Below are 12,454 nucleotides of genomic sequence, written 5' to 3' on the forward strand. Positions count from 1 at the left end.
GAGACATACTTGGCTTGTGGGCTTGTGATGGCAAACTTTGGAGGGTCCATTCTGGGGGTGGGGGTTGGAGAGCTGAGTGTGAGGGATGAGGGGTAGGGAGTGGGGAAGGAGGGTTGGAAGGAGCTGGTGGAGCAGCACCAGGGCAGGGCTGAAACAGCCCCTTTAAGTACAGTCTACCCCCTCCAAGGGCAGGAAGAACAGTCCTTGGGGTCCTGGGGGGATGTAATTGTTATTCATCCCTTCTCCCCAGTTCCTACCTTTTCTTCAGCGTCAACACCATCTGCCAGCCCCACCCTTCTACTAGTGAGTTTCACACTGTGTGGGCATTTTCATTGCTAATTTCATCTATGGAACCCCTACCCCTAGATCTCCATGCTTCCAACTAAGAACCATGAAGGAATCTGTGGGAACCCCACAGTCACCTAGCAAGGCATAGCTTTCCCAGAATCAGCTAAAGGGGGAGAGGAAGCCAAGTCCCTTCAGTACCCCACAAATCCTCCCGGTGGACCAGCCCTGTTGGCCATTTCAGACTAATGACCCCTGCCCTCCCCACTCAGCCCCACCCCCTGCAAGGGGATGCCAGGAAGTTCAAGCCAGGATAAGAGTGGGCATAAGCAGGTTGAACCAGGGACCCTCCCACTGCTCTGGAAACCTGGTGAGCCTGGAGTCTTGAAGGGCTCCCAGGGCCCCGGAGCCCTCAGAACATGGCACTTTTCCGCCTCTGCTGAGAGATCCAGCTACTGGGGTTCAGATCCATCTGCAGCATCTTCATCACCCACTTGTCACGACGGGCACCTTCAACAAACTCATTCAGGGACAGCTGGCCTGCGCAAGGGGTAGGAACGACAGTCATGCCAGGTCGGGGAATGGAAGAAATGGGGTGGGGATGTACACAGATAAGCCTGCGGTCTCAGGGCCTAAGCTTCGGCTTTCCTCCAGGAGTCTCCTGGAACCTCCAAGGGTTTCTTCAAGGGACTTGCTTTACAAATGAATTCAAGGTTTACTTTTGCACGTGGGACCCTTGAAATGTTCTTTTGCAAATGAATTCAGGTTTTACTCTTGCACATGGGACCTTTAAAATATTTTTGAGGGCTCTTCTGGGTGTGTTCCCAGCCAACTGCCTCTTTGCACAGCCTGGGGCTGGGGCGCTGAGCTACAGCGATGAGAGTCCAAGTACGTGACCCCATTTACTCCTTTCGGTTATTATTATTCCCATTTTCCAGGTGAGGAAACTGAGATCAGGCTGAGAGGGTACATGAAGCATCCTGGTCTGCCTGACTCCAAAGCTCCTCTTCTTCCACGGCACTTGCCTGGCAACTCCAGTAGGAGTTTTAATCCCTCTTACAAGCCTCACGGGGCTTCCCCGTTGGCTCAGCAATAAATAATCCACCTGCAGTGCAGGAGACGCAAGAGATGCTGGTTCGATCCCTGGGTCCTGAAGATCCCCTGGAGGAGGGCATGGGAAATCACTCCAGTATTCTTGCCTGGAGGATCCCCATGGACAGAGGAGCCTGGCAGGCTACAGTCCATAGGGTCACAAAGAGTCAGACACAACTGAAGTGACTTAGCACACACGCAGAAGCCTCACGTGCTAGGGACATTCTTGTTATTCTATGATCTCTTCTCCACACCCATCTCACTGCCGGGAAGTGAAGGGCCTAGTCTAAGGTGACGTGGAGAAAGTGGAGTGACCCAGGATGGGGAGCCCTCCGCCCCTGTCCCACCATCATCTCTGCTCCAGTTACCATCTCCATTTTCATCCACCAGAAGGAAGATCCTGTCCACGACCTCCTCGGGCGTGAGCAGCTTGCCTTGCTGCTCGGCCTCCATCTCCACACTGCAGGCTTTCTTCAGCTTGTAGATGGACTGTGGGAGGGAAGCCAGTGACATCCAGAGACCCTGCACGCTCTGCCCCACCCCCACTCCCCACCATGACCCATGTCCCTCGGCACCTCGTCCTCAGCACTGCCCCCCAGTCTGTACATCTGAGGATCACGGGACCCAGGTCCAAACTAAAAGTGACCTGTGCTAAGGCCGTTTCCTCAGGGTTTCATGGCCTAATTCCCACCGAAGGGTTCCTGGCTTCACTCACTGCCCCATTCCCATGCCATTGGTGTTTCCACTGTGAGCATCAGAGCTGACACCCAAAACCTCTAACGAAGGCATAGGGATGGCCTAACCTCCACTTTACAGCAGAAGACATGGAGATTTCAGAATACTTGTGGGTGTGTGTGAAGTGTATGTGTGTGAGATAGGATGATGGGAGACACAGGTGTTGGGCTGGAGGGAAAAGCATGAGTGTCTCGCTCGCCCTGTTTCCAGCAACAAGGCAACGTTTGGAAGTGAAAAGGGGCAGAGACAGACAGACATGAGGAGTATCCTCAGGCCTTGGCTGGGGCTCGCCTAGGACTGAGGTGTGCACTGGGGGTCCCCATGGCCTCACTGCCCAGCACGTGGCACAAACAAGGCACCACTACAGGCAGCCCAGCTTCTCCTGGTGGATGAACTTGGGCAAACCACACAACCTCCATGGGCCGATTTCCTTTTCTGTAAAATGCGCCAGCATCTCCCTCCTCAGAGTGAAGTTCTGGAGAGTAAGAGGCTAATGAGGGTTTTGTGCAGAGTCTGAGCCAGAATACTTTTTCCCCTTGCTCATTCTTGCTAGTAGTCAATCAGCTTTCTGATCTTTCCAGAGAACCTACTTTTGCTTTTGTTGACTTTCCTTGTGCATTTGTGTTCTGTTTTGTTAATTTCCATTCTTTATTAATTCTTTTCTGTTGCTTTCTTTGGCCTTACTTTTCTTTTATTTAATTTGTTGAGATGACTTCTTGGATCATTGATTTTCATTTCAGTCTCTCTTATTTTCTGCTGCTGCTGCTAAGTCGCTTCAGTTGTGTCCGACTCTGTGGAACCCCATAGACGGCACCCCATCAGGCTCCGCCATCCCTGGGATTCTCCAGGCAAGAACACTGGAGTGGGTTGCTATTTCCTTCTCCAATGCATGAAAGTGAAAAGTGAAAGTGAAGTCACTCGGTCATGTCCGACCCTTAGCGACCCCATAGACTGCAGCCTACCAGGTTCCTCTGTCCTTGGGATTTTCCAGGCAAGAGTACTGGAGTGGGGTGCCATTGCCTAGTATATACATTTTAAGGCCACAGATGTTTCTGTAAGCTCAGCTTTAAGCTGCATTCCAAAGTTTTGTTATGTTAAGATCATGACTCAGTTCGTGATATTTTGTGTGTGTGTGACACTATTTTTTTGATTCATGGAGTATTAGGAAGTAGCGTGATTTTCAAACAGATGGGGATTTTCTCATTCTCCTTTTGTAATTGATCTCCAGCTTAATTTCACGATAGTTGGAAAGCACACTCTGAATGATTCCAATGCCCCTTCCCACCCCCAGGCCCAGGGGCCCCCCTTCAGCATCCAGCGTGCCCAGGTGCCCGCCCCGCCCCCACCCCTCAGCAGACAGTCACCTGCACGATGTCCAGCAGCTCCTGGCGGTCGATGCAGCCATTGCGGTCCTTGTCGTAGATCTTGAAGGTCCACTTGAGCTTGTGCTCCAGGGTGCCCCTCAGCACGAGGTTCAGGGCTGCCACGTACTCCAGGAAGTCGATGGTGTTGTCCTGCATTGGGGGTGGGAGCTGTGAGGCTCCCTTCAGCCCCTGACCCCGTCTCCCGGGAGCATTGGTGGGAACTCTATTCCAGGCCACCATCCCTGAAACTCAGGGCTTGGCCTCCCCGGTGCATGCATGTGCCTCTGCATCTGTGCTCGTGGTGTTCTCTGCCCTGGGATCCATTCTCAGTCTCCAGGATCACCCAGTCCTGCCTGTCCTTCAAGGCTCAGCTCAATGGTCCCCTCCTCCAGGAAGCCTTCCTTCTCACACCACTTCAGCCACAGTGACCGTCCTCTCCCTCTCTGACACTCCCAGCTGTTGCTGTTTTAGCAGCTAAAACAGTCAATCCTAAAGGAAATGAACCCTGAATATTCACTGGAAGGACTGATGCTGAAGCTGAAGCTCCAAGACTTTAGCCACCTGATGTGAAGAGCTGACTCACTGGAAAAGACCCTGATGCCCGAAAGATTGAAGGCAAGAGGAGAAGAGGGTGACAGAGGATAAGATGGTTGGATGGCATCACTGACTCAATGGACATGAGTTTGAGCAAACTCTGGGAGACAGTGAGGGATAGGGAATCCTGGTGGGCTACAGTCCATGGGGTTGCATGACTTAGTGACTGAACACAACAACACGGACTGTAGCCCACCAGGCTCCTCTGTCCATGGGATTTCCCAGGCAAGAATACCAGAGTGGGTTGCCATTTCCTTCTTCAGGGCATCTTTCCGGCCCAGGGATCCAACCCCCGTCTTCTGCATTGGCAGGCGGATTCTTTACCACTGACCACCAGGAAAGCCCAGCACCTACCCTCTCTTCTACCCTTAACTGTTCTGTGTGTCTGTCTCATTCTCTAGCAACAGTCTATCCTCCAGGAGAAAGGAGAGGGGTTTACATTGCTTCTGTTTCTCCTCCATGCCTAGTACGATGCAACTTCTGCCCAGAGTCTCAAAACTATTTACAAATCTATAAAGAAATGATTGACTTAAGTCTGAATATAAGACTAACATAGTTTTGAAAGGAGATTAGAAAGCAGGACCTCACATATTTCAAGGTTGGGATCTCAGCTCTCCAAATCAAAAATTGGAATCATCAGCTCCTCCGGGATCATCTGTCATCCCCATGACTTTGTAATCAGAATGGCATCACTAACCCAGAGCCCCTCTGTCCCACTGGGTCAGGCCAAGTGGGAGCCTCAACCCCTGTTCAAGGGGTGCCTGGGTGGGCAAGGTATGGACAAGAGGAGAATACAGCCCCACACGAGGGAAACAGCAAACGCTTAAGGAAAAACCAAGAAAATGAGCCCACCTCAACACCTCCAGAGTTTAACCAACGTCCTTTATATAATTCCTCTGGCCCCCATACTCCTCACTGTGTAAATATTTACCTAACTGAGGTCAGGCTGTAGCTATAGTTTTAGTTACTGGATTTTTATTTTAAAATTTCCCATGCCTTCAAAATTATTTAAGATAATACCTTTTCCTCTTTTTGAGGAGTACTGGGCAGTCCCTCTTGTTGAACATGGCTTTGATGTTTCACATTACACAATGAACATCTTGTGCGTACGTATTTTTCCTTATGCCTCTGATAATTCCTGTAGGGCAGATTCTTAGCCGTTGGTATTTGTTCTGTTGTTTTTTCCCCACTAGTCTCTAATGCACTATTTTTGTGGGTATATAAGTTCTATGAATTTTTAAATTGATGTGTAGTTGATGTGCCGTATAAGTTCTAGGTATACAATATTGTTGTTTAGTTGTTAAGTTCTGTCGTACTCTTTTTCGACTTCATGGACTCTAGCCCACCAGGCTGCTCTGTCCACAGGATTTCCCAGGGGAGAATACCAGAGAGGATTGCCATTTCCTTCTCCCAGGGGATCTTCCCAACCCAGGAATGGAACCCAAGTCTCCTGCACTGATAGGCGGATTCTTTACCACAGAGCCACAAGGGAAGCTCCTAGATAGTGATTCGTAGTTTTTAAAGATTATACTCTATTTGGTGTTCTTATAAAATGTTGGCTATATTCCCTGTGTTATACAATATATCCTTGAAGCTTATTTATGTAATAGTTTGTACCTGCTAATCTCCTGCACTTGAATTGCCCCTACCTCCTTGTTCTACAAAATTGTATCACATGTGTAGACACACGTAGATACATAGATACCAGTAACTCTCAACACAAAGAACATCTCTTGTGTTACCTCTCAAAGGTCACATCTTTCTCCCAACCATAACACTTGGCAACCGCTGTTTGGTTCTCCATCAATAATATTTTCACTCTGAAAAGAGTATAAGAATAGAATCACATAGTGTGTAACTTTCTTTCACTCAGCACAGTGCCCTGTAGATTCATCTCAGTCACTGTAAGCATCAACAGTTCCTTTTTTTAAATTGCTGAATGGTGCGCCATTATATGAATGTTCCCTAATTTGCTTTCTGTTGGCCCATTGAAGGTTATTTGGCTTGTTTCCTGTTTTGTTTCCCCCCCCCCCCAGCTTTATTGAGGTATAATTGCACAATAGCCTTTTAAAGAACACTGTGTAAGTTGAAGGCGTACAATGTGGTAATTGGTTGTCCTTTAAAAGACTATTTTCATTAGTAATTATTATTTGTTAGGCTTTCTAAAAATAGATCTTGGGTTTCTTTTCATTGGCCATGCCCTGGAGTGCATGGGGTCAAACCTGCACCCCTGCATTGGGAGCATGGAGTCTTAACCACTGGATCACCAGGGAAGTCCCTTAGGTTTCTTTTTAAATAAGAATTCAGTTAGAAAATTATGCAAAATGGACCATTTGTTTGACATACATCGTCTCCCTCAGGTCTGTTATCCCCATTTCATGGATGAGGAAACTGAGACTCAGAGGTTTAATAAGTTGCCCAAGAAATTCCCACCCAGCAAGTGGCAGAGTCTTTCAAGCTACATGCCTTCTGCAGTTCATCAGGTTGGGAGAAATTTCTTACTCCATGCAAGGTCTATTACTGTTTAAAAAATTAACCTGGTGGCTAGCACCAAGGGGGGTAAAACACACAAACAAACCCCAAATCACCAGCAAATTTCTACTCTTCAGCTCTCTAGATTTCCCCCTCATTCTTTGTCTAGAACTTTCTGTTCTCACAACATCCTGTCTCAACATGATAGGGTTTCCACAGTGACCCCTCACCTTACATGAGTCTCAGTGCAGAGCAGCCCTTTCCTGACAAGTGATCTCACGTGTGAGTTTACTTCAAACCCCAGGACCAGTTCTGGGAAGCTCCCAGCAGGGGCTACTCTCTTCCACTGCGCACGCGCTCTCGTCAGCTTCAATTAGCCGCAGAGGCTGAAGATGACGGAAACGCCTGTCTACTCAAGAGTTGGAGCAGAAGTGACAAGGGTGTGATCTGCTCTGTGGGATTACCTGCCTCGTTTCTCCCTGAATTGGCGGCGTTTGTGAACCAGCCCTGACCTCCCCCCAGCACTCGTTACATAAGGACCCTGAAGGACATTTGACCTTCATCCTTCCTTTTCCTCCATCCAGAGCATTACAGGCGAGCACCAGAGATGGCCTTACTGCCTCCACCAGCAGGGAGCATAGCAGCAGAGACCAGGTGCCCCTACCTCCTTGCCACCACAAAACTGTTTTCACCACCACAGATCTTGACGTGTGAGCTAGATCTAAGAGCTCTTTTGATTTTATCTGCCCCAGAAATCTCAGAGATCAATTGCCCAGAAATGACACTTGCTGATTATGAAGGTTATTCTGAGCTGGGAAGTGGAGTCGGGCAGGAGTTTGGAGACAAAGACCAAGTGGGAAAAGAAAAGGAAGAAGGCTTAGCTTCTGAAAGAGGAGCTGAAAACGCCTGCTAGGAGAGCTCTTCCTTACAGCAGGAGGCCAACTAATAAAAGAGAAGGGACAGCGGAGATGGAACATTATCAATGGGTGCCAAACCTAGGGGCTGATCATTTGATGAGCAATAGGAAGTGTACTTAGTCTCAAAGTATTAATATCTCCCTATAAGATGCTTATTAATTACAAAGAAGAAATAGTCACTTTACAGTGGTGAAATCTGGCAGACACCACATAGCTAAATGATCCAAGGGACCAGCCAACATCACGTGCCCTCTGATGTCACATGCTCAGAAGCACATAGCATCTCTTCCGGGGCATTAATTTCTGCCAGAAGTGTCACCTGCATCTCATCTCAAGGCAACACAGGGTAAACCCAGATCATCGACTTACGGTCTTCAAAGTGTCAGAGTCAAATAAGATAAAGAAAAGCTGAGACTAAAGGATCCAAAGGGCATCAGGTCCAGGGCAGGGGCGGGGTAGTGAGGAAGGGAGGGGATGGACAAATTGGGAGATTAGGATTGACATATATACAGTACCATGTGTAAAAGAGATAGCTAGTGGGAACCGCTATAAAGCAGAAGAAGCTCAGCTTGGTGCTCTGTGATGACCTAGAGGGGTGGGATGGGGGTGGAGTGCAAGGGAGGTTCAAGAGGGAGGGGATATATGAATACATATGGCTGATTCACTTCATTGTACCGCAGAAACTAACAAAACATTGTAAAGCAATTATACTCCAATTTTTAAAAAAAAGGCTAGGGGGGAGATAGGACATTAAATACAATGTGTGATCAAACTTAAAAAAAAAGGTTGTAATAGATGTCATCAGGACAGTCAATCAAACGTCAATATAGATTGTCAGTTAGATAACAGAACTTATTAATGTTGACTTTCCTGAGTTTAATCATTTGTTAGGTTAAGAGAATGCCCTTGGTTTTAGAAAATACATACTAGATATTTGGGGTAAAAGGGTGTGATGTCTATATAATTCTCTCTAAAAAATGCATATACTTATATGCATAATATACACATATATGAATATATTGTATACATGTATGTATACATGTATATATATAAAACATCACACAGAGAGAATAGTAAAGCAAATGAGTCAAATGTAAACAACTGGGGAATTTTGATAAATTGTAAATGGAAATTACTTGCACTATCCTCCCTTATAATTTTTCTGTAAAGTTAATGTCACCGAGATTAAAAAGTTATTTTAAAGATGACTGATGAATATTATATGCTAACTTAGAAGAAATGAGGTATACGAGGTTGCAGCTGTTTTATTTCCAGGGGCTTCATAATCCCTTTGAAATCTTGAATTGTTAGTATATTGAATTTTAAATGAATTTGAAGAAAATTGATAAATTCATGGGTGTGAACCTTGCCGCATACTACCTGATATATTTGTTTACTTTTCTTCTGACATTCAACACTTCAAAAAAATCATTTCCTCTGTTAAACAGCCCAACACACTGCCTTCTGGGCAGGAACGCTTGCCTGGGATGCAGGACCGCTGAGTTTAAGATCTTGGACAAATCAGTTCACTGAATTTGGAGTAACAACCTCGGCCTGCTCCCTTTCAGGGCTGCTGCTGACTCAGATAAGTTTATGGAAGGAACTTTGGGAAGACTGAAGCTCGGTTGAGATCTTGAGTTAGGGTTCACCTCCAAGGTTTTTGTTGCCGCGATGATGCTGACCCCGCCCTACCGCCCCCTACAGGCGCAAAGAAGATGTGCACTGACAGTTCCAGGGCAGAAAGAAGAAAAGCGTTAGCCGCTCAGTCATGTCCAATTCTTTGCGACCCCGTTGGACTGTAGCCTGCCAGGCTCCTCTGTCCATGGAGTTCTCCAGGCAAGAATACTGGAGTGGGTAGCCATTCCCTTCTCCAGGGGCAGGGTGGGAACTAAGAAGCATTCCCAGTGACTCACTCTGAAAAGTGAAGCTCTCCTTCTACACAGAAGTGGGGTATCTACCGCTTTTTCCAGATTAAATTATCTAGGTCAAACCCACTGGCCCCTCAATCTGAAGGAGTGAAACAGGGGTTTGAGGCAAACTTAATGGTTTAAAGGACTGTGGAGGCACTGGACTGGATGGCCTTAAATAATGAAGGGGTTTCAGTGCTTAAGGGCGTTCCTGGTGGCTCACATAGTCAAGAATCTTCCTGTAAAGAGGGAGACCTGGGCTGGATCCCTGTGTCGGAAAGTTCCCCCGGAAAAGGGAATGGTAACACACTTCAGTATTCTTGCCTCGAGAATTCCATGGACAGAAGAGCCTGGTGGGCTTACAGTCCATGGGGCCATAGTCAGACATGACTGAGAGACTTTCACTTTTACTTTTTTTAAAAATTCAATATATTATCTTCTGAGCTCCTGGTGCCAATCAAGGACTTGTAGAAACTCTGTGGATGAATGATTTCATGGAATCTTCCATGGGCTTCCCTGTGGCTCAGATGGTAAAGCGTCTGCCAGCAATGCAGGAGACCTGGGTTCGGTCCCTGAGTCAGGAAGATCCCCTGGAGAAGGAAATGGCAACCCACTCCAGTATTCTTGCCTGGAGAATCCCATGGAAGGAGGAGCCTGGTGGGCTACAGTCCACGAGGTCGCAAAGAGTCGGACATGACTGAGCGACTTCACTTTCACTTTCAGCAAAGGGGCACTCATGGGCTGTGCCAAGATAGCTCCGCCCATTAAACCCTTTATATTTAGAGCAAGGGGAACCCCGATGGATGCGGAAAAACCATGTCCTGTGACTGCAGAGTTCTGTCCATAAATACACGTAGAGAGGACCCTGGGTCTTTCTGCAGAGCCTCCCTTCAGCTCTCAGGAAGAGGACAAGTCAGATGAAAGCGGAGAAATGGAAAGAAAAGATGGGAAGGAAGAATGATGGGAAAGAGAGGAGTTTGGAGGAAGAGTGAGACAGAAAAGGCAAGAGAGGATGGAGAGGAAAGAAGAGCCGAGGCCGAGCAGGAGGGCTGGCGAGCGGAGCTCCCACGGAGGGTGCTCCTTCAGTCAAGGATGAGCCCTGAGCTCTCGGTCCGCCCCCTCGGGGCACCTTACCCCATTCGTGTCGAAGGCTCGGAACATGCCCTCTACGAACTGGGTGGCCTCCTCGTTGTCCGGGACCTTGAAGAAGCGCTTAAACTCGTGCATGAAGAGCGTGCCGCTGGGGCACTCATCCAGGAACTTCTTGTACCACTCTTGCAGCTCCGCCGCGTCCACCGCGCCGACCGCGCCGTTCTCCTCCCAGCTGAACTGCTGCCCCATCCTGGCCCCAGGACGGCAGGGAGCAGAGCCTGGGCCTCCTGCTGAGACGCTGCCGACTGATTCCTTAGGCGAGGGCCCTCTTTCTACCTTTCCTCTGCTCTGCCAGCCTGTTCATCCTCTCCAGGCCAACCGAACGGGACGGGCAGCGGAGGGGGTTGGCAGTGAGGGGGCGGGACCAGGCCAGCTAAGTGCCTTAAGATTAGAAGATTCCCCTAGAAGGTCTGACCTCCAGTCGGCTAAGCTCCCCTAGCCTCACCCCTCCCTTCAGTCTGGTCAACCACTCAAGTAAGCTGTCCAGTAGATTCTGAACAGGGAGAAGGGGCGGAAACAGAGGTAAGCAGATGGAGGGGGAATTGGGAAGGCAGGCTGGGACCCTCCCATCTTATGCATGGGCCCTGGCACTTTCAGAAGGGCACCATGCAGCTCCAGGGAGGCCCGCCTTGGAGACACAGGAGACTGCTATCCAGAGAAGATGCAAGTACAACTTCGAGCCCATAAATCAGAACTGCTGGTGAGCAGGGGCTGGCCCTCCACTTGGTCTAGTGAGAAGCAGCAGGGTCTATGATGTGAAGGACTCTGGGTGAGCAGCTCTGTCCCCACATTGTCGGTCCCCAGCACCAGGGGTCCCCAACCTCTGGTATCTAATGCCCAATAATCTGAGGTGGAGCCAATGCAATAATAATAGAAATAAAGTGCACAATAAATGTAATATGCTTGATTCATCCCCAAACCATCCCCTGTCCCCAGTGTGTGGAAGAATTGCCTTCTATGAAAACAGTCCCTGGTGCCAAGAAGGCTGGGGACCGCTCTCCAGTGCGATACCTGAAGCTCCTTTACAGGCCAGACCCTTGAGTCTTAACCCATGACCCAGGGGAAGCTTGCAGTCTTAACCACCAGCCTACCAGGGAAGTCCCTCCTCTGTCCCAGAGATGACTATTCCACCACGCTTCCAACCCTAGAAGCTTCCTCTCACTCCTGCATTCAGCTGATGACCTTGTCACATCCTTCACTTCACAGAGAAGGTGCATCAGACACACCTCTCTGCACCTGCGCTCACACATCCGGCCTCTCTTCCCGGTCCAATGGACGCAGAGTCCCTTCCCCACTTCTCCACCTGTCAGCTCCCCCGCTTGGTTTCTAGCTGCCACCTCCCTTTGCCCAACCAAGTACTGCATGTCCACAGCCACCCCTTTCTCTTCTGCACCCCCCTCGTATCCTGTGCTAATGGCTCATTCCCATCTGTAGACGTGCCTCAACATTACCCCTATTCAAACAAAATAAGACAAAAATTCCTCCTTGACCCCACAGTCAGAGGCCACCTGTGACTTTCTGGGGCCTACTTTTGCCTTCATGGGTTATAAGATAAATATTGATAACTGAATAGTAAATAATTAAGTATTAAATGTGCTATTTGGAGACTTCTCCGGTGGTCCAGTGGTTGGGAATCCACCTGCCAACGCAGAGGACGCGGGTTTGATCCCTGGTCCAAGAACTAATATCCCACATGCTCCTGAGACCATGCTCCCTGGAGCCTGCGCTCTTCAACAAGAGAAGCCGCCACAGTGAGAAGCCCATGAACCATAAATGGAGAGTAGGCCCTGCTTGCCACAGCTAGAAAATGCCTGTGTGGAGCAACGAAGACCCAGCACAGCCATAGATAAATAGAAATTTAAAACATGAAAGTGCTATTGTATCATTCATTGGTGAAAAGAGGAATATAACCCAGTTCCAGTCCAGACTGCATTAC

General features: G+C 48.5%; 1 protein-coding gene across 1 annotated transcript; it reads right to left on the reverse strand.

Annotated features, from left to right (window-relative positions):
* Window positions 1–697: 697 nt before the first annotated feature.
* Window positions 698–10,707, reverse strand: GUCA1B (guanylate cyclase activator 1B). Its single transcript, XM_068961076.1, has 4 exons — window positions 10,501–10,707; window positions 3,477–3,626; window positions 1,746–1,866; window positions 698–825 (listed from the first exon to the last, which is right to left on the reverse strand). The coding sequence occupies exons 1-4, from the start codon at window positions 10,705–10,707 to the stop codon at window positions 698–700; spliced, it is 606 nt and encodes a 201-aa protein (XP_068817177.1).
* Between the last annotated feature and the right edge of the window lie 1,747 nt (window positions 10,708–12,454).

The sequence above is a fragment of the Capricornis sumatraensis genome, chromosome 22 (genome assembly GCF_032405125.1).
Source record: "Capricornis sumatraensis isolate serow.1 chromosome 22, serow.2, whole genome shotgun sequence".
Lineage (NCBI taxonomy): Eukaryota > Metazoa > Chordata > Mammalia > Artiodactyla > Bovidae > Capricornis > Capricornis sumatraensis.